Raw genomic sequence first — 21250 nt, 5'->3', positions numbered from 1 at the left:
ACCCTTAGCAGACGCTGTAAGCCGAGTCCCGAGCTCCCTGCGGGTCTGGTCCAGGAGGAGGGCGGCGGCCTCGCTCCCAGGGCGGCCAGGACGGAAGGACAAAACGTGCTCCCGTGCTGGCCGGAAAGGCAGCCGTTTAGGTACAGGAGGAAACCGAGGAGAAGGCGGCCCAGAGGGCAGGGGCGCTCCTGCCGCCAGGTGACCACAGGCCACGAACGGCCGGGCCCCCGGGGCGGAGCTACCCAGAAAGGGAACTGGGGACCCTCGAGCCCGCCCTGCGGCAGCGCAAACTTCACGAGCCCGGGCTCGGGTGCAGGCATCACTGCGCTGTCCAATAGGGCTCGGTCCCGGCCGGTCGTCCCTAGTGGGACTGCCCGGGGGGTCCAGCCCGCCTCCCCGACTCGGACGGACCCCACGCCGGGGCTCAGTCTTCTCTGGGCTTCATTCGCCCCGCGGGGCGGAGAGCCCAAGCCAGCCGCTGTCCGGCCGCCGCCAACGAGGCTCTGCGCCTGTCCCGTACGCCGCCTTCGGGGTAATCTGGGAGCGAGAGGAGGCAAGTCGAGGTGAGAGCGTCCTCCTCCAGCTCGTTTGCTCCGCGCCCCTGGCGGCTAGGGCGTCCTCCCCAGCTCCTGTGCCCGATGGCCCGGGCGGCTAGAGCGTCCTCCCCAAGCTCCTATGCCCGATGGCCCGGGCGGCTAGAGCGTCATCCCCCAGGTCCTAAGCCCAATGGCCCGGACGGCTAGAGCGTCCTCCCCAACACCCAGCTCGTATGCTCGGCGGTCCTGGCGGCTAGAGCGCCCTCCCCACAGCGTATGCTCGACGGCCCTGGCGGCTAGAGCGTCCTCCCCCAGCGCGTATGCTCGGCGGTCCGGGCAGCTAGAGCGTCCCTCCTAGTGGGAGCCGCGTGTGACCTTCTCGCTTACGGAGCGATGCTGCCGGCGGCCGCAAGCCTCCTATGGGGGCCGTGTCTTAGGATTCGAGCCGCCGCCCTCCGCCTCGCCAGGTACCGCAGGCCGCCGAGGGCCGGGCAGGCGGGCACTGAGGGTGCAGGTCGGGGCGGCGTCCGCGGGCGGGGGACCACCCCGGACTCGGTGGGTCCCTACGGGAGTGGTGGGCGCGGGGCCCCCTCCTGACGATCCCCTAACCGCGGGGGCCGCCGATAGTTCCGGGGTGGCCCTGGATGACCTTGGACCGGTCCCTGATTTTTTCCGAGCCTCAGTTTCCCCGGTAGCACAGTGACGTGGTAGGACTTCCATGAGTGGATCTGGCGTTCTACCGCCAGGGGCCCTAGGTTCTGAAAGGCTTTGTGCCGCAAAATGCATTCAAGTAATTGCCTTACCTTTGTGGGTTGGTGTAGTTCATCCAAGCCGGAAACAACATCGTGGGTAGCGTGTCTGCATACAGTTATGTGGGTTTCTAAGGCCCTTTGAATACATAAAGTAGCTGGGAAATCCCTTTGTTATCCACGTGGACCCTGGAGTCTGAGAACCTGAGTCAGGACTAAGGAGCTAGATCTTCTGAGCTCATGGCACCTACCTGCCTGGTCCGTGTCACCTGCTTGTGCCAGGCTGATGACTGTTTGAATGGGGGTTAGGCAACAGGTACCTCGTGTCTGCTCCGTGCGCCTGATGAGATGCAGCAGCCATCGAGGGGGGGAAGCCCTTGCTGGTGCCCCCTTGGATAACACCCCCAAGGAGTACCCCCCCAAGATCCAGCAGCTGGTCCAGGACATTGCCAGCCTCACGCTGCTGGAGATCTCAGACCTCAACGAGCTCCTGAAGGTATCATGGCTCAGGCCGGGTAGGGAGGTCTGGGGCCCTTTCCTGGGGTATTTGGGAGTTTGGTAAATTGTCCAAAGCGTGCTCCATGAATGCAAGGACCTTGCCAGGCATGTCCCTGAGCGTGTCTGGGTGTGATGGCCAGCTCCTGAAACTGCCTTTCTCTGTTCCTGCAGAAAACGTTGAAGATCCAGGATGTGGGGTTCATGCCGATGGGTGGCATGGTGCCTGGTGCTGCCCCTGCCGCAGCAGCCCCCGAGGTGAGATCAGGCTGGTGTCCCATGCACAAAGAGGTGTTTCTCTGGTGTTCAGCTGCCATCTTGCCTCACCTCACGTAGCCAGGTTTCTCTCCTCGTCCCTAATCTGGCTCCTGTGTCAACCAAACACACCCTGTGGGTCTGTGTGCGCTTTCTGGCTGTGGGTGCCCCTGCAGCCTCCCTGGGACCTCCTCCTTGCCAAGGATGTGCAGGTCCCTGCCCACATGAAGACCATGTTCCTAGTAGAAGGGGAACAGCCAAAGGAGAGGAAACGAAAAAAAAAAGAAATTGTATCAAACAGAATGGGGAAAAGAAAAAGGAAGAAACTTAAGAGACGGGGAGGGTTACAGTTTCAAAGAAGGCTGCAATGAGGAGGTGACCCTGAGGGAAAACTTGAGGAGTTGAGGACGACAGTGAGGCAGAGGGATGGCAGGCACGTGGGCCATGGAGCATGTCGGTCTGGAGCAGAGAGTGGGGGAGGTGAGGGGCAGCCCCATCCTCTGGATAGCTGGGGCAAGTTTGGGGCTTTTTGTGGAAACCAGAAGACTTGGGTCCACAAACTAATTTTGGGTATGGTTTGGTTTGGGTTTTTTGTAATTTTTTTTTTTTAAATGTCATGTAATGTCTGAAACATTTATATTAACATATTTCCATACAAATAACCCAATGAAAGTTTAGTATTAGTTGTTTTGTTTGTTTCTTATTTTATATACTGCAGGTTCTTATTAGTCATCAATTTTATACACATCAGTGTATACATGTCAATCCCAATTGCCCAATTCAGCACACCACCATCCCCCCCCCCCCCCCACTGCAGTTTTCCCCCTTTGGTGTCCATATGCCTGTTATCTACATCTGTGTCTCAACTTCTGCCCTGCAAACTGGCTCATCTGTACCATTTTTCTAGGTTCCACATACATGCGTTAATATATGATATTTGTTTTTCTCTTTCTGACTTACTTCACTCTGTATGACAGTCTCTAGATCCATCCACGTCTCAACAAATGACTCAATTTCGTTCCTTTTTATGGCCGAGTAATATTCCATTGTATATATGTACCACAACTTCTTTATCCCTTCGTCTGTTGATGGGCATTTAGGTTGCTTCCATGACCTGGCTATTGTAAATAGTGCTGCAATGAACATTCGGGTGCATGTGTCTTTTTGAATTACGGTTTTCTCTGGGTATATGCCTAGTAGTGGGATTGCTGGGTCATATGGTAATTCTATTTTTAGTTTTTTAAGGAACCTCCATATTGTTCTCCGTAGTGGCTGTATCAATTTACATTCCCACCAACAGTGCAAGAGGGTTCCCTTTCCTCCACACCCTCTCCAGCATTTGTTGTTTGTAGATTTTCTGATGATGCCCATTCTAACTGGTGTGAGGTGATACCTCATTGTAGTTTTGATTTGCATTTCTCTAATAATTAGTGATGTTGAGCATCTTTTCATGTGCTTCGTGGCCATCTGTATGTCTTCTTTGGAGAAATGTCTATTTAGGTCTTCTGCCCATTTTTGGATTGGGGTGTTTGTTTCTTTAATACTGAGCTGAATGAGCTGTTTATATATTTTGGAGATTAATCCTTTGTCCGTTGATTCGTTTGCAAATATTTTCTCCCATTCTGAGGGTTGTCTTTTCGTCTTGTTTATGGTTTCCTTTGCTGTGCAAAAGCTTTGAAGTTTCATTAGGTCCCATTTGTTTATTTTTGTTTTTATTTCCATTACTCTAGGAGGTGGATCAAATAAGATCTTGCTGTGGTTTATGTCAAAGAGTGTTCTTCCTATGTTTTCCTCTAAGAGTTTTATAGTGTCCAGTCTTACATTTAGGTCTCTAATCCATTTTGAGTTTATTTTTGTGTATGGTGTTAGGGAGTATTCTAATTTCATTCTTTTACATGTAGCTGTCCAGTTTTCCCAGCACCACTTATTGAAGAGACTGTCTTTTCTCCATTGTATATCTTTGCCTCCTTTGTCATAGATTAGTTGACCATAGATGCGTGGGTTTATCTCTGAGCTTTCTATCTTGTTCCATTGATCTATGTTTCTGTTTTTGTGCCAGTACCATATTGTCTTGATTACTGTAGCTTTGTAGTATAGTCTGAAGTCAGGGAGTCTGATTCCTCCAGCTCCGTTTTTTTCCCTCAAGACCACTTTGGCTATTCGGGGTCTTTTGTGTCTCCATACAAATTTTAAGATGATTTGTTCTAGCTCCGTAAAAAATGCCATTGGTAATTTGATAGGGATTGCACTGAATCTGTAGATTGCTTTGGGTAGTATAGTCATTTTTACAATGTTGATTCTTCCAATCCAAGGACATGGTATATCTCTCCATCTGTTGGTATCATCTTTAATTTCTTTCATCAGTGTCTTATAGTTTTCTGCATACAGGTCTTTTGTCTCCCTAGGCAGGTTTATTCCTAGGTATTTTACTCTTTTTGTTGCAATGGTAAATGGGAGTGTTTCCATAATTTCTCTTTCAGATTTTGTATCATTAGTGTATAGGAATGCAAGAGATTTCTGTGCATTAATTTTGTATCCTGCAACTTTACCATATTCATTAATTAGCTCTAGCAGTTTTCTGGTGGCGGTTTTAGGATTCTCTATGTATAGTATCATGTCATCCGCAAACAGTGACTGTTTTACTTTTTCTTTTCCAATTTGTATTCCTTTTATTTCCTTTTCTTCTCTGATTGCCGTGGCTAGGACTTCCAGAACTATGTTGAATAATAGTGGTGAGAGTGGACATCCTTGTCTTGTTCCTGATCTTAGAGGAAATGCTTTCAGTTTTTCACCGTTGAGAATGATGTTTGCTGTGGGTTTGTCATATATGGCCTTTGTTATGTTGAGGTAGGTTCCCTCTATGCCCACTTTCTGGAGAGTTTTTATCATAAATGGGTGTTGAATTTTGTCAAAAGCTTTTTCTGCATCTATTGAGATGATCATATGGTTTTTCTTTTTCAATTTGTTAATATGGTGTATCACATTGATTGATTTGCGTATATTGAAGAATCCTTGCATCCCTGGGATAAATCCCACTTGATCGTGGTGTATGATCCTTTTAATGTGTTGTTGGATTCTGTTTGCTAGTATTTTGTTGAGGATTTTTGCATCTATATTCATCAGTGATATTGGTCTGTAATTTTCTTTTTTTGTAGTATCTTTGTCTGGTTTTGGTATCAGGGTGATGGTGGCCTCATAGAATGAGTTTGGGAGTGTTCCTTCCTCTGCAATTTTTTGGAAGATTTTGAGAAGGATAGGTGTTAGCTCTCCTCTAAATGTTTGATAGAATTCACCTGTGAAGCCATCTGGTCCTGGACTTTTGTTTGTTGGAAGATTTTTAATCACAGTTTCAATTTCATTACTTGTGATTGGTCTGTTGATATTTTCTGTTTCTTCCTGGTTCAGTCTTGGAAGGTTATACCTTTCTAAGAATTTGTCCATTTCTTCCAGGTTGTCCATTTTATTGGCATAAAGTTGCTTGTAGTAGTCTCTTAGGATGCTTTGTATTTCTGCAGTGTCTGTTGTAACTTCTCCTTTTTCATTTCTGATTTTATTGATTTGAGTCCTCTCCCTCTTTTTCTTGATGAGTCTGGCTAATGGCTTATCAATTTTGTTTATCTTCTCAAAGAACCAGCTTTTAGTTTTATTGATCTGTGCTATTGTTTTCTTTGTTTCTATTTCATTTTTTTCCGCTCTGATCTTTATGATTTCTTTCCTTCTGCTAACTTTGGGTTTTGTTTGTTCTTCTTTCTCTAGTTTCTTTAGGTGTAAGGTTAGATTGTTTACTTGAGATTTTTCTTGTTTCTTTAGGTAGGCTTGTATAGCTATAAACTTCCCTCTTAGAACTGCTTTTGCTGCATCCCATAGGTTTTGGGTCGTCGTGTTTCATTGTCGTTTGTCTCTATGTATTTTTTTATTTCTTCAGTGATCTCTTGATTATTTAGTAACGTATTGTTTAGCCTCCATGTGTTTGTGTTTTTTACGTTTTTTCCCCTGTAATTCATTTCTAATCTCATAGCGTTGTGGTCCGAAAAGATGCTTGATATGATTTCAATTTTCTTAAATTTACTGAGGCTTGATTTGTGACCCAAGATGTGATCTATCCTGGAGAATGTTCCGTGCGCACTTGAGAAGAACGTGTAGTCTGCTGTTTTTGGATGGAATGTCCTATAAATATCAATTAAATCTATCTGGTCTATTGTGTCATTTAAAGCTTCTGTTTCCTTATTTATTTATTTTTTTTAATTATTTATTTTATTTTATTATTTATGGCTGTGTTGGGTCCTCGTTTCTGTGCCAGGGCCTTCCCCAGTTGCGGCAAGTGGGGGCCACTCTTCATCGCGGTGCGCGGGCCTCTCACCATCGCGGCCCCTCCTGTTGCGGAGCACAGGCTCCAGACGCGCAGGCTCAGTAATTATGGCTCACGGGCCTGGTTGCTCTGCGGCATGTGGGATCTTCCCAGACCAGGGCTCGAACCCGTGTCCCCTGCATTAGCAGGCAGATTCTCAACCACTGCGCCACCAGGGAAGCCCTCCTTATTTATTTTCATTTTGGATGATCTGTCCATTAGTGTAAGTGAGGTGTTAAAGTCCCCCACTATTATTGTGTTACTGTCAATTTCCTCTTTTATAGCTGTTAGCAGTTGCCTTATGTATTGAGGTGCTCCTATGTTGGGTGCATATATATAATTGTTATATCTTCTTCTTGGATTGATCCCTTGATCATTATGTAGTGTCCTTCCTTGTCTCTTGTAACATTCTTTATTTTAAAGTCTATTTTATCTGATATGAGTATAGCTACTCCAGCTTTCTTTTGATTTCCATTTGCATGGAATATCTTTTTCCATCCCCTCACTTTCAGTCTGTATGTGTCCCTAGGTCTAAAGTGGGTCTCTTGTAGACAGCATATATATGGGTCTTGTTTTTGTATCCATTCAGCAAGCCTGTGTCTTTTGGTTGGAGCATTTAATCCATTCACGTTTAAGGTATTTATTGATATGTATGTTCCTATGACCATTTTCTTAATTGTTTTGGGTTTGTTTTTGTAGGTCCTTTTCTTCTCTTGTGTTTCCCACTTAGAAAAGTTCCTTTAGCATTTGTTGTAGAGCTGGTTTGGTGGTGCTGAATTCTCTTAGCTTTTGCTTATTTTTTTGCTTGTTTTTTTGCTTGTTTTGTTACAAGTCTCGAACTTATATACGAAAGGAGGAATAATAATACAATTACCCATATATCCATCTCCCAGCCTCAATAATCATAAAGGTTTTGCCATATTTGTTTCTCCTGCCTCTTGAAGCTTGAGGCAGATTTTGGACCTGTTTTGCCTCGTGTGCTGCAGCATCCATTCTGACCAGCATCCATCGCTGAAAGCGCAGGTGTTTCCTTACGTTGCCGTGAGCTTTTTTGCACAACAAATGCAATTAGCAGGGTTTTCTATCCCAGCCCTTTCAAGTTTTGCTCATAGTTCTAGACTTTCTTTAAAACAGTCGGTTTACTCAAATCCAAACAAGGTCTGTGTGTTGCATTTGGTTGTTGGGTTTCTCAAGCCTCTTAAATCTGGGTCGCTGCCCTCAACCCCCTCCCCCCAGCCATCACCTACTAAGGAAACCAGGTCAGGGGTCCTGTGGAGCATCCCATGTCCCAGATGTGTCTGATGGTTCCACCAGCGTCGTCCATGGTCCTCCCCCCACCATGAACTGGAAGGTGGCTTTACAGTCTGAACATTTGGAGCAAGGAGAGAGAATTACTGTGTAACTTGTCTAAACTGGAGCGCTTTTAAGAATAAAGGGGTGCTGTTAATAATTAGGCAGCAGACCCAAACCAGGACTGCCCCAGGCTGTTGGGTCATGTGGTCCCTGCTCTAGGGGCGCTGCAGTCTTCACTCGTGACAGTAGGAGCTCTGTCACGCCCAGTCGTCCCATTGTTGGTCACTTGGTGGAGCTGAAGCTGGCTGTACATTTGTCATCAGTATGTAACCTTGGGCTTGGCTGACCACTGCACCAGCACTGCTTTTCTGTAGCGTTATTTTATGTGCAGAGCACTTTTGGTGTCACTCTTCCTTGTCTCGTATGTTACAATTTTTTTTTTTTAATTTTATTTATTTATTTATTATTGGCTGCGTTGGGTCTTTGTTTCTGTGCGAGGGCTTTCTCTAGTTGCGGCAAGTGGGGGCCACTCTTCATCGCGGTGCGCGGGCCTCTCACTATCGTGGCCTCTCTTGTTGCGGAGCACAGGCTCCAGACGCACAGGCTCAGTAATTGTGGCTCACGGGCCTAGTTGCTCTGCGGCATGTGGGATCTTCCCAGACCAGGGCTCGAACCTGTGTCCCCTGCATTAGCAGGCAGATTCTCAACCACTGCGCCACCAGGGAAGCCCGTAAGTTACAATTTTTAAAGGATAAGGAAACTAGAGAGCTGGGTGGTAGGGACAGAAGGCAGTTTTCGAACAGCCTCTGGAGAGATGGAGCGGAGTGGATGAGGGAGGAAGAGCACCCAGTTGGGCAGCCTGGGTCTCCCTGGCCTGCTGCGGCCTCCCACTGGAATCGTAGGCTTTTCTGGGCAGCCGGCCTGGGCCTTGCCTTTGGGGTTACAGAACAGGGTGGCCCGGGAGTGAATCTGCTTGCTTCACTCCGTCCTTTCTCATCTTGCCACCCGCTTTCTCCCTCCCTCCCTCCCCCAGGCAGCAGAAGAAGACATCCCCAAACAAAAAGAACGGACGCATTTCACTGTCCGCCTGACAGAGGCAAAACCCGTGGACAAGGTGAAGCTGATCAAGGAAATCAAGAACTTCGTCCAGGGCATCAACCTCGTCCAGGTGAGGCTCCGTGCAATGCACAGCCCTCTTCCGCCGTCACTGACAGCTCTCAGGCCTGCCCAGGCCCAGGCCAGGTTCTGACTTTGCTCTCTGGCAGGCAAAGAAGCTGGTGGAATCCCTGCCTCAGGAAATCAAAGCCAACGTGGCCAAGGCCGAGGCCGAGAAGATCAAGGCAGCCCTAGAGGCAGTGGGCGGCACCGTGGTTCTGGAGTAGCCGCCCAGAGGACTGTGGACAGGGGTCCCAGGCCCCGAGTGGGGCTCTACCTGCTCCTCGCGAAGCACCCAGGCTCAGCGGACAGAGTGGCCTCGGAGCAGAACTGGGCACCCGCACCACATGGCCAACTCCGTTCTGGGACAGATGTGGATGGACCTGCTGCGATGGGGAGGGAGGGCCAGCCACTGCCCGTGCAGCCCCAGGGAGGACTCTAGAAACTACCAGAAGTGTACATGCCCCGCTGTGGCTGCTGGGAAAAATGCATTGTCCAGGCCCTGTGTGTGGAGTTGTTTGTCAGGTGGGCACTATATGCAGGGGGCTGTCCTCTGAGATCCCACTGCAGACAGCAGCCCAGAGGCAGCACAGGGGGCTCTGGGCATTGCCTGTCCTGCTTGCAGGGGCAGCAGCTGCTGCGTGGCTGGTACCAGATCTTCACCTAGGAGCTGGTGTGGGGCGCCTGTGGAACTCCTTGCCCTTAAACTTTGGCGGTCTTCAACAGCACATGCAGACCCTGGCCTGGGCAGGTGGGAGTGAGGTGTGTACCGTAAGTGGGCATAGCAGCCCTGTGAGAGGCTGCCCAGCAGGCAGGAGGATGTGTTTTGCAACCTGCAGCAGTTGGGGGTGTCAGCTGCTCCCTTAGAGGGGGCTCAGGGAGCTGTGTCATGGAGCCAGGGGTGAGGTGAGAGAGGTGGCCTGGTGCCAGAGTGGCGTTTACAGATGGCAGTGGCCGCCCGAGCTTGCAGGCCCTGCCTAGTGCCCTCTTGCTCCAAGGACCCTTGTCTTCCTTCTTTTGGGGAAGCTCCATCTCAGCAGGACCCGGGAGGGGGCGGTAGATTCCTTCCTCACTGGCCCATGGCAGGAGGCCCCTGGGGCTTTGGGCAGAGCGGGAGGGCGGGTGGCTGCAGGGCTTTTTGAGTGTCCACTCTGGGAAGGCACATAGTTCCTGTGACCCACGGGGGCCCACCCCTTCTGGCCTGGGTCTCCAGGTCCCACCTGGAGCCCCCTCCCTTGGCTCTGAGGGACCAGAAGGGGACACTAGGTCTGGGAATGCCACCCTCTGGGTGGGACGGCTCTGGACAGGCCTGGGAGCTGCCAGGCTCCCAGGTGGGTGTGCCCAGCATCCCCCACGCCACCTAGGTGTCCTCCCTGAGGACGTGCCCCCTGCTGGCCCTCATTGTAGGAAGGGTCCGAGGACAGGGTAGGCAGCCCTCTGACCAGAGAGCCCCACTGGCCAAGCCTGTGGCCCATGAGGTTACTGATTCACCAGCAGCAGATCTCTGGGTGTGCCTTTGCTTAGCAGAGGGGACTGTTGGTCACCTGGGGCTGGGTGTGGCCTGCTGATCCTGCTGCCTTTTCCTAGGGGCAGGGAGTGGTTCCGGGCTCAGGGACACCCCCCAGCCCAGACGTGCGTGGTCACGGGGCCTCCCCCACCCCCGCCAGTGACCTGGAAAGGCCGCTTGTGCTCTGAGCTCCTCCATCTTTCCAGGGCAGCTGGTGTGACGACTGGGGCTCCCCTCACCCCCCCCCCCAAGGATGGGGCCCTCTGTTCCATGCTGGGGGTGACTGCACTTCTGGGACCATCAGGCCCGACTCCTCCTGCCTTGCATACAACAGATGGGATGCTGCCATGGTGCTCCCACCTGACCTCGAAGTCCTACCTGAAGGCTCTGTGAAGATCCCGGGCCTTCCCTTCCCAGGCAGCTCCCTGGCCCAGGCCTCCTGTTGGGGGCCCTGGCCCTTCCACCTCCCCCTGATCTGCTCCAGCCTGTTGGTGGCCCTAAAGTGTCTCAGACCTGGAAATAGGTGGAGTGTCCCACTGGGGATCGCCCTGGGTCCCTGGAGCCCACTTGGCCCTTAGGCTTGGCGTTGGGAGGTGGGTCTGCTGGGTATCCTGAGTTGCCCTGCTGACACCCATGCAAGACCTTACAAGATTCCATTGGCGCCTGGTAGGATTTGGCCTTCGTCCAGGCTCATGAAATGGTCACAGAGGACACAGCAGTGGGAGATCCAGAGCTGACTCACGTGCTTCTCACCCCCATAGACACCCCCACCCCCCTCCCCGCCAATTCCAGGGACCCTGGCGTCTGCCAGGCCACCCACGTAGCTCCATCCTCCCTGCCCAGGCACCAAGAGGAAATGTGTAAATGCCGCAGCACAGACACCAGATCCCAAAGAGGCCTGGCCTGGCAGCCCTGTCCTTAAGCCCTTGCCTGACCTCCCCATCACTCTCTCAGACTTCTGCACAAGTCTTTAGGATCCATTTGAAAATTAGACTGGGATCTTTTTGAGTTCCTTGACCTATAGTTTGCACAATCCACCTTTTTCTAAAAAGGGTGCTCCAGTCTTGGGGCACTTCCCGTTTTCCAGGATTCCTCCCACATTTCCAACTGCCCTTTCAGCATAGCACTATCCCTTGCCCCACCCCGGGCTCCTTGGCATTTCTGGGCTGGAAATCTCCTGGAGCCAGCTGTTCATGTTCCCAACTGATGACAGGGGTCAGAGGCCTCCTGGGGTTCTGGAAGACACAGTTTCCTTAGTCTCCAGGTGGCTGCTTTAAGCAAATAGACAGCAGGGTTTGCTCAGGCACCTAATGCCTCTCACAGAGAATCCCTGGGTGCTCAGAGACCAGGCTGGACTTGTTATTCAGGGTGCTCGGTGGGCCCAGGGGGCCAGGAGTTGTTTCCCCGATGCCCGTCACCCTTCTCCCTTGGGGTGGGGGCTGCAGTGGCCAAGCTAGGACAGCAGGACATAGGTCCTTACTAGTGCAGGGGTCTCTGGCGCTACCTCCCCCGAGATCCATGTGGCCCCACCCAAAAGCGGCCCTGGGGACTCAGATTTCTCTGCCTGACAGGTGCGCCTTTGGGCTAGCTGCACACCTGCACTTCCGGTTTGCTGGGAGGTGTGCATCTCCTGCTGGGGCCAGGCCGGAGCAGGCAGTTTGCTGATTGCCGCCTCCCAGGAGCCTGAGCCCCCATGCCCAGAACCCCTCTCCTGAGCCGCCTCAGGGTAGCTGCCTGGGGCCGTGTGGTCAGAGCAGGCCTAAGGCTGGACTCGGCTGGGCGTTCTGGGAGGGGTGGGTAGGCGGGGCGGCTAGTCTCTCCGAATTGCCTTTGTCCCTAGTTTTCCTGTAATCCGCAGGTTGGTCCTAAGGAGGTTTGCCGCAACCTCTAGGCAGCTCTACGCGTCCTGGAGGCTGCGCCGCGGGGTGGGACACTGGGTGCAAGTCCAGGGCCGCGGCAGGGGGCGGGCACTTGCGGGAAGCAGGCCTCTAGGAGGGGTGGGGGCTGGCAGAGCGCCCAGGCCACTCGGGCCGTGACCCTAGCAGACGTGCCCTAGGCTCCAGGGCGGCCCCGCGGGCTGGCCGGCGCAGGATGGGGGAGGACGCAGGTCCCTGGGGGGAGTGAGGGAGGTTCACCCGCTAGCTCCCTGCGGTTCGCGCGGCCCGCACCAGTGGGGGTCCCCTAAGCGGCTCGGTGGGGCCCACTAGGTTGACCTGCCGGGCCGCGGCCGCTTTAAGGCGCGGGACCCGCCCCCGGGCTCGGGGCGGGGTCTTACAGGCCACGCCCCTCATGCCCCTCCCCCGGGCCGCGCGGGCGCATTGGCTGTGCGGGGCGCGGGTGGCCGGCGGCCCTTTGAACGGACGGCGGCGCGGACCGGGCCGGGTCGGGCCGGGTCGCGGCTGGGGCGGGACTGGGGCGGGGCCTGTGTCCGGGCTTCAAGGGCCGTGTCGGGGCCGGACACCTGCGCTCCTCGACGGCGGTGGCGGCGGCATCCGGGCCATGGCGGCCGAGGCGCGCGTGTCGCGCTGGTACTTCGGTGGGCTGGCGTCGTGCGGGGCCGCCTGCTGCACGCACCCGCTGGACCTGGTCAAGGTGAGTGCGGTGCTGGGAGGGCCCGCCGAGAAGCTCTGCGTGGAGCGGCCGGCGGAGGTGCCCCTCGCTCCCCACTCTGCTACCTGTGTGACCTTGGACTGGTCCCTTGGCCTCTCTGAGGCACTTTCCCCCGCACTTTTGAGGACACTCGTTCTCCCGGCTGACATGTTGAGGGAGTGGTTCTCTGAGCGCAGCTGGAGGCACCCCGGCAGGACCACGCGCTCCCTCTGCCTACTGGGTGCCAAGCACACACACAGAGAGACGGAGGAAGGATGTGGCCGGCAACCCTGCTTTGGGCTGCTTCTTCCTGGGAGGTGGGCACCTGGAAGCCATGATCCCAAGGCTGCATGCAGGTGCTGCCCAGTGAAGGTGATTGTTTCTCTCAGCGAGAAGCAATCACACTGTTTCTACGTTGTTTTGAAAAAATCCTTATGGGTCAGAACAAGACAGAGATTCCCTTGTCCCTGAGGCAGGCCAATTTCCTGCCCTTTTGTCACCACAAACAACAAAGAAGGGCCAGAGGCACAAAGCATATTTTGGCCAGTGGGCCCTGGGCCAGGGAACCTGGGCTGTGGTCTTGTGGGGCCTGTTGGCAAGGGCAGAGCCTCCTGGCCACCCCTTCCCTTCCTTATCCCCACCCAGAGCAGCCTGCACCCCACATTGGCCCCCTGGGAGGGATTGGCACCTGTGTCCTGGGCTGACCCAGCCATCCCTCAAGCCTGGCCACCAGGAAAGGCAGGATTAGCAGATGTTGAGGGTGGGGCTGAAGCTGGTAGCCCCTCTGGCATTTCAGAGACCTGGGAGAGGCCTGCATGGCTCCTGGTAGCCCCCAGGGCCCATGACGTGGCCTGGCAGAGCAGGGCCAGGTAGGAAGGTGCTTTTTGGTTTGTGGAGAGAGGAACCCCTTCTCATGCCTGTTTTGTTTTACTTTCTGGATGCCCGTACAGGTCCCTTTGCCCTCCTCCCTCCCCCATCGCCGGCTCGGGAGGATCAAGCTCACTGTCTCTGCCTGGATGTGGACACAGCCTCCAGGGGCTCTTGGAGCCCTCCCTGGCCCTGGGCCAGCCTAGAGTCACTTGTCCAAGGCTCCTTGGGGCATCACTGCCCCTTGCCCCCTCCCTTCCACCCAGGTGCTGTTTTGCTGCAGAGCGCTTGGGGCGGGGGTGGGAGTCTGGGAGGCCAGCAGACACAGGAATGTGGCTGCCCTCTGGCCCAGGGAGCACACGGTCCTGTGATGGGGTGAAGCGGGCAGTGCCGGCAGCCATGGAGGCCTCCGGCAGGGGAGGCCCTGCCAGGGTTTTTACTTCTCGGCATCGTCTTTGGAAAAAGTATCTTAAAGCTCCTTGATCTCTCCGTTTGCCCCACGTCTTGGCTGAACCCTCACAGTGGCTTCTCGCCTTCACGGAGGCTGCTGTGTGGCCACCCTGCCCCCAGGCCCAGGGCCCTCTGTTCCCGGCTCACAGCACACTGAGAGAAACTGAGGCAGAAGAATCAGTAACTTGCCTCAGCGGGTCCAGCCAGGACCTGACTTGGCTGGAGAGTGTGCTGCAGGGATGGACTCCGAGGCGCCCTTCCCCCTGTGCACCCTCTGGATTCTCACCCACCTCTTCCAAGTCTCCCATGTTTCTTCAGGTCAACTCTGAGGCCCCTAACTCTGTCTCTCTCGAGAGGCAGGCGAGGCTACAAAGTGGGCCCCTGGAGTTGCCCAGTGTCTTCATCTAAAGGGTGGAGCTGACGACTCCACCCCATGGCAGGTGGAATTGGGCTCACATGTTGGCTGGTATTTTCTCTTGTGAGATGATGGTGTGAAAAAGAGGTTGGCGCCAGACGTGGACACTGAGTTCCGGCTCCACTCCCCGGCTGGTGCCCTTAGGAGGCTTCAGTTTCCTGTCTCTTAAATGCGGGTGCTGGTAGCACTTGGCCCACAGGCTCAGCATGTAAAGGTGGAAGATTGTGGAAAAGGGCTTAGAGCAGAGCTGGCCCTGGTGGGCTCCAGATGGGCCACGGCTCTGAGCAGGTGCGACCCGCTTCCCCACAGGTGCATCTGCAGACGCAGCAGGAGGTGAAGCTGCGCATGACGGGTATGGCGCTGCAGGTGGTGCGCTCCGACGGCATCCTGGCGCTCTACAATGGGCTGAGCGCCTCCCTCTGCAGACAGGTACCTCGGGGGGGCTCCCCACCTCCCGGGGTAGTGGGTGGGTGGGACTCTCGGCCAGGGGTCCCTTAGGTCTTGATTCCAGAGCCCACACTCAGCCCAAGGAGGCAGAGGGGTCGCTGGCCTCCCCCAGGCCAGTCGCGCCTCTTGCCCACCGTGGATGCCCTGTGGGCATGGAAGCTACTTTCTCCTTTTCAAGGCTGCTTATGAGGAAGGAACCGCAAGGCCTGGGGAGCCAGCAGCCCCCGGGTGGGTGCAGGGCGTGGCAGTGTGAGATGTGCTTCTGCCTTGCACAGGGTTGGCCATGCTCTCACAGCCGGCCCGAGACCGCCGCCTACAGATGGGGATACTGATGCTGGCAGGGGCGAGGCGGGAGAAGAAGAGGGTGCGGGGCCTGGACTCAGCCAGCCCCGGGTTCGCGAATTGGCTCAGCTGCTTGCTGGCCGAGAGGTCCCTGGGTGTCCCTGTGGTCCACGTGGTGATGACCATGCCCTGGAGGGCCAGGGGTGTGGGGGGTGCCCAGCGCCGTCCCTCCACCCGCACCCTCTGAGCTGGGCCCCTTCTCCCCAGATGACCTACTCCCTGACTCGGTTTGCCATCTACGAGACGGTGCGGGACCACGTAACCAAGGGCAGCGAGGGCCCCCTGCCCTTCTACAAGAAGGTCCTGCTGGGCTCCATCAGTGGTGAGCAGCCGGGTGGGCAGCGGCGGGGCAGGTGGGGCGGGGGGCCTTGCCAATGGTCACATGTTGGCTGTTGTGACAGGTTGTATCGGCGGCTTCGTGGGGACCCCCGCGGACATGGTCAACGTCAGGTCAGTGCGGTCCCCGAGGCTGGGGTCTTGCTGTCCCCTGGTGGGGCTGGCCTCACTCGCTGGGGTCTCAGTGTGTTCTGCCTGGAACAAGCCACTCAGACCTCAGGGTCTGGGACGCTGGGGGATGGCGCTGAGCCTGTGGCGGGGCAGCCCTGGGCGGGGCCGGCTGCTCACTGCCAGAGGGAGCCCCTGCCGCCTGCTGGGGTCTGTGGGGCGTCTGGCCCTGCCGCCCCCTGAACCCTCTGCTTGTTTCAGGATGCAGAACGACGTGAAGCTGCCCCAGAATCAGCGCCGAAAGTGAGTAGCATGGTGTGCCCTGGGGGTTTTGGGGACGGGGCTGAGAAGACCCCTGAGCAGCTCTGCCGGGACCCGGTGGGGACTCCAGCAGGGCACCGCTCCTGTGGGGTCACGTGGAGCAGGTCGGGCGGCTGACGGCCTTTGGAAACATACATTGTGAGCGTCTGTTCTGGAATCCTGAGGGGACTTCCAGGACCTCTGGGTTCTTCTTCCCCTGTAGGAGGACCCCGGGGTTGGGGGCTGGACTGGGAGGTGGGCAGGGGTTGGTCACTCTCTACTCCCTCTTGCACCTGTGCACATTTGCATGAAGGGTGGTTTAGAAGTTTAAGTGAGTTTGGTCTTCAAAAGGGTTTGGGAGCTGGGTGGTTGTTTTACACCGTTTTGCGTGAAACCTAAGACACGGGGGATTCTGAGGCCCTGTTTATGGACCGATGCTGTAGTCAAACACTGGGCGTTGGTATCAGCCAGTTCAGGGAGAAGTGTGGCTCCAGGTGATCCCATTGGCCACTCACTGGCCAGAGCATAGGCTGTGGGGAAGGTGGACCAAGTGACGGGGTTGGGAAGGGGGCCCGGCAGGGCGTCCCATCCTCCTGCCCTTGGTAACGGCCTGCAGACAGGACTAGCTTCAGAGCTGGCAGCCCCCCCCAGAGAGGGTGTTTTCCTGTGGAACTCGGGATCTTCAGGCCCTGAGGTCCACTGAGCAGGGAGACTGCTCTGAGCTGTCAGAAAAGGCCATTGTTCTCTGGCCCCTATGGCACTTTGAGTTCCTCCTGGCCTGTGATGGGGGTGTGGCCTGTGATGGGGAGGACCTTCCCAAGGGAGCCAGTGGTCAGGGAGAGCTTCACATGGGCCCACTCTCTGTCCCCCGGCAGCTACGCCCACGCCCTGGATGGCCTGTACCGTGTGGCCCGAGAAGGTGAGAGGGGAGGTCCTTTGCACGGTGGGGGCTGGGGCAGCCTCCAACTGGGACCCAGGAGCGGGCCTAGGGAGAGCGCTGTTAAGGACTTGGGGGGAGGCCGGAGGGGTTTGGGCCGGGCACCCAACCTCTTCCCTTTCCCCGACAGAGGGTCTGAAGAAGCTGTTCTCGGGCGCAACTATGGCGTCCAGTCGAGGGATGTTGGTCACCGTGGGCCAGGTAGGGCTTCCGCTTGGGGTGGGACTCGGGCAGCATCTGGGGGGCCTGGCCTCAGCCCTCTGAGAGGTCCCATAGGAAGGCAGTGGGCACGAACACACATGGGGCCAGGGAAGTGGGCTCAGGCCGGTCTGGGCCTCATCTGTCCACCCAGGTGTGGTGACGGTAGGTGACCCACAGAGCACGTACTTGGTCAGTCCAGCTGGTGTCACTGTGGGCCCCATCTGTCTTCCCCCGAGCTGTGGGCTGTCCCTTGGGCCCTGACCATCCATGCTCCCCCGACAGCTGTCCTGCTATGACCAAGCCAAGCAGCTGGTTCTCAGCACAGGGTACTTGTCCGACAGCATCTTCACTCACTTTATCGCCAGCTTCATTGCGGTGAGTGGCGGAGGTGGGGCCCTGACCAGCCTTGGGAGCTGAGGGCGCCTGGGATGAGCAAGGGCTCAGAACGGCAGGAGGCTTTGGCAAGTCTGGTGGCTGCCCCTCTCAGGCTGCATTAGTAGGCGTCAGGGTCCTGGGGAGGAGTCCATGGATTCCCCCAGAGCCCAGGCCGAGACTGTTCCTGTTGTCCCCCATGGCCCTGGGGACAACTCCTGGGGGTCCAGGATAGGCCTGTGGTGAGGCGGGTGAGGGGTGCCCACCCGCCCTGCCTGGCAGACCCATTGGTGACGACCTGCCTTCCAGGGTGGATGCGCCACATTCCTGTGCCAGCCCCTGGACGTGCTGAAGACCCGGCTGATGAACGCCAAGGGCGAGTATCAGGTGAGTGGGGGCCCCGCCCTGCTGCTGCTGCTGGGTGAGCCTGTGTCCCTGTGCCAGGGTGTGGACGAGGCTCTGCTCCTCCACCCACGCCTGCATCCCTCCCAGTCGCCGTCAGGCCTGCAGCAGCCTGGGCCCTGTGTGTGTTTTTGGTTTTTTAAAATAAATTTATTTATTTATTTATTTATCTTTGGCTGCGTTGGGTCTTCGTTGCTGAGCGCGGGCTTTCTCTAGTTGTGGCGAGCGGGGGCTACTCTTCGTTCCGGTGCACGGGCTTCTCATTGCCGTGGCTTCTCTTGTTGCAGAGCATGGGCTCTAGGCGTGCGGGCTTCAGTAGTTGTGGCACGTGGGCTCTAGAGCACAGGCTCAGTAGTTGTGGCGCACGGACTTAGTTGCTCCGCGGCATGTGGGATCTTCCCAGACCAGGGCTCGAACCCGTCTTCCCTACATTGGCAGGTGGATTCTTAACCACTCTGCCACCAGGGAAGCCACCCGTGTGTGTTTTTAAATCAGATTCTTTGACACGTTAACAGAGGCAGTTGGGTCACTGCAGTCAGTGAAACTCAGCACGGTGCAGGTCGGCAGGTCCAGCGCCTGGGGCCTAGCACCTGTCCGAGGCTCCCTCCATCACTCACGGTGTCTTCTGTGTCTTTATGGCAGCCGCTCAAGCACTGTAGGTGCCTGGCAGGTCAGCCTGGCCCTGGGTGTGCTTTCAGATTCTAGTTTTGTCTGGTTAGTGGGCAGGGCAGCCCTTGACCTTTGTGCCTGCCGACCCCACCTCCCATGTTTACCTTTGAACTTCCAGGCTGTTTTGCACACTCATGCCCGCCATCAGGTGCGGGGGTGGGGGTGGGCGTTCGTGCCTTTCGAGAAGCAGCTTTCCATCTTATTGCATTATCTTGCATTTTTTGCAGGGTGTTCTGCACTGTGCCATGGAGACAGCGAAGCTTGGGCCGCTGGCCTTTTACAAGGTTAAGCAGGGGCGTGGCTGGGGCAGGGGGGCAGGGCAGGGCAGGGGGGGTTCCCTCCAGGGCTGTCTTCACGTCCCCCCTCCTCTCTCCCTCAGGGCCTCGTGCCTGCCGGCATCCGCCTCATGCCCCACACCGTGCTCACGTTTGTGTTTCTGGAGCAGCTTCGCAAACACTTTGGCATCAAAGTGCCGTCCTGATGTGGCCGTGGGAGCAGCTGGGTCATGCCCAGCCCCCTGCCTCAGTTTTTTCCAGAGTCCTGGAGGGTCAGCAGCTGAGCGCTGCCCTGAGCCCAGCACCTGCCCGCCGTGCTCCGGCCCCCTCCTCCCTGGCTCAGGACCCCCGCCCCAGCCTGCCTGGCCAGCCCAGTGACCGTCGTCCCCTCCTGAGCTGCTGCCCACACCTCCACCCCCTGCTGCCCACCCCAGGCTCTCCCCACCTGATGTCCAGCGGCCTCCTCTGCACGCCAGTGACTCCCTCAGAGGGAGGTGCCTAGGCCCCAGGTTCAGTTTTCTCTCTTCCCAAGTAGGCAGTTAACCCTGGAGTTGGGAGGGGCAGGCTGTCCAGGCTTTCTGGGGTCTGGGGTCTCCAGCCCCTGAAGTCTCTTCCTTTCACTAAGCCCAGGGCCCCCAGCACTGTCTTCCAGCAGCTTCCACTGAGGACCTGGGTGATAGAGTGGGGGTGTGGACCCCCAGCATCACTCACCGAATGACATGTGCACCTGCACTTTCATCCCAGGAGAGGGACCATAGCTTTTATGATGTTCTCAAAGTTAGCTGCGCACCCACAGCTGCCAGGCCAGGGCAGAATGAGTACCCAGGAGGGAGGGTCTGGGTGTGACCCGCAGGTGCCCCACACCCCTGCTCCCCCGGTGCAGCCCATCCCCAGTTGCTTTAACAATCAGTTTCACCAAAACCTCTCAGTGCCAGCAGGCGGCTGCTGTCTTCATGGAGCGTGCAGTGTCCCCTCCTGGCTCCCTGGGCAGGAGTGGCATGTCCACAGGGGCTCCTGTCTACACAGCGGTCACTTGCAAGGTCCCCAGCAGCTGGTCAGCCAAAACGCCACCGCCCAGGTTCCGCTGCCACAGCAGCCTGCAGATGGGCTGGGAGCTGCATCTGTCTGCCTCCCCCAGTCACCTGGCCACTGTGCCACACCCCCCGCCCCCCAGCAAGTGGCCAGCGCTTCCACGTCGCCCCACAGGGGTGTTAATAAAGGACGGTGAAGTGCTGGGTCTGGTTTCTGTGTCCAGGCCACTAACTAGTCTGCCTCGCTGTCGCGGGCTACAAGACCATCCTCTGCACCTTCCAAGGAGGGCTCTTGGGTTTACGGAGGAGTAGGGCCCAGAGCAGGGGAGAAGCTGCAGCCCTGCCTGGATACACTTGGATCGCCTGTGGACAGACGGCTGGGGGGAAAGCAGGGCCTGCACATTTAGGGGTGGTCAGCGTTGAGGTCCTAGATCCAGGTCACTGTGGATCCCACAGGGCTGCCCCTTCCCAGCAAGCACCTGGTGCTACAAGCCCCCTGGGGATGAGAGTTCCCAGTAGGACTGGCTGGTCTCCCTAGAGGTGCCCCCTTGAGTCAGAGCCCTGGGCTTTTGGACACTGGCCTATTGTCCAGCAAACCCAGATGGGCCTGGGAGACCCTGGTTCTGTGGGCTGCAGACCCTCAGACAGGCTGGGGCAGGAGCTGGTGTGAGTACCATCCTGAGGCCTTTTGATGTCCCAGGACAGGTGGAAGCTGCCCCAGCCAGGGGACAGGACAGATGCCCTGGGCAGTTCATTCAGACATCAATGCCCCTGACACCCTAGCTGTGAAGCAAGGAGAACTGTGGAGCATTTCAAGCAGATAAAAAGAATTTTAGGTCGTGGTGATAGTTGCATAGCTCTGTAACCTGATAAGCACTATATCTCAAAAAAGCTGTTATTTTAAAAAACAACAGGGGCTTCCCTGGTGGCGCAGTGGTTGAGAATCTGCCTGCCAATTCAGGGGACACGGGTTCGAGCCCTGGTCTGGGAAGATCCCACATGCCGCGGAGCAACTAGGCCCGTGAGCCACAGCTACTGAGCCTGCGCGTCTGGAGCCTGTGCTCCGCAACAAGAGAGGCCGCGATAGTGAGAGGCCCGCGCACTGCGATGAAGAGTGGCCCCCACTCGCCGCAGCTAGAGAAAGCCCTCGCACAGAAACGAAGACCCAACA

The 21250-nt window shown here is 56.1% G+C and overlaps 2 protein-coding genes across 2 annotated transcripts; both read left to right on the top strand.

The window, feature by feature from the left end:
* The first annotated feature begins 824 nt into the window (after positions 1 to 824).
* On the top strand, positions 825 to 9332 carry MRPL12 (mitochondrial ribosomal protein L12). The gene is made up of 5 exons (XM_007185863.3): positions 825 to 1003; positions 1595 to 1781; positions 1955 to 2038; positions 8710 to 8844; positions 8942 to 9332. The coding sequence occupies exons 1-5, from the start codon at positions 930 to 932 to the stop codon at positions 9056 to 9058; spliced, it is 597 nt and encodes a 198-aa protein (XP_007185925.2). The 5' UTR covers positions 825 to 929; the 3' UTR covers positions 9059 to 9332.
* A 3345-nt stretch (positions 9333 to 12677) lies between these two features.
* On the top strand, positions 12678 to 20281 carry SLC25A10 (solute carrier family 25 member 10). The gene is made up of 11 exons (XM_007185862.3): positions 12678 to 12930; positions 14969 to 15088; positions 15656 to 15770; positions 15850 to 15898; positions 16154 to 16195; positions 17068 to 17111; positions 17260 to 17330; positions 17613 to 17705; positions 18012 to 18089; positions 19001 to 19057; positions 19153 to 20281. The coding sequence occupies exons 1-11, from the start codon at positions 12838 to 12840 to the stop codon at positions 19252 to 19254; spliced, it is 864 nt and encodes a 287-aa protein (XP_007185924.2). The 5' UTR covers positions 12678 to 12837; the 3' UTR covers positions 19255 to 20281.
* The last annotated feature ends 969 nt before the right edge of the window (positions 20282 to 21250 follow it).

This window comes from Balaenoptera acutorostrata, chromosome 20 (assembly GCF_949987535.1).
Source record: "Balaenoptera acutorostrata chromosome 20, mBalAcu1.1, whole genome shotgun sequence".
In the NCBI taxonomy this organism is placed as follows: domain Eukaryota; kingdom Metazoa; phylum Chordata; class Mammalia; order Artiodactyla; family Balaenopteridae; genus Balaenoptera; species Balaenoptera acutorostrata.
This window is presented reverse-complemented; position numbering and strand designations above follow the sequence as displayed.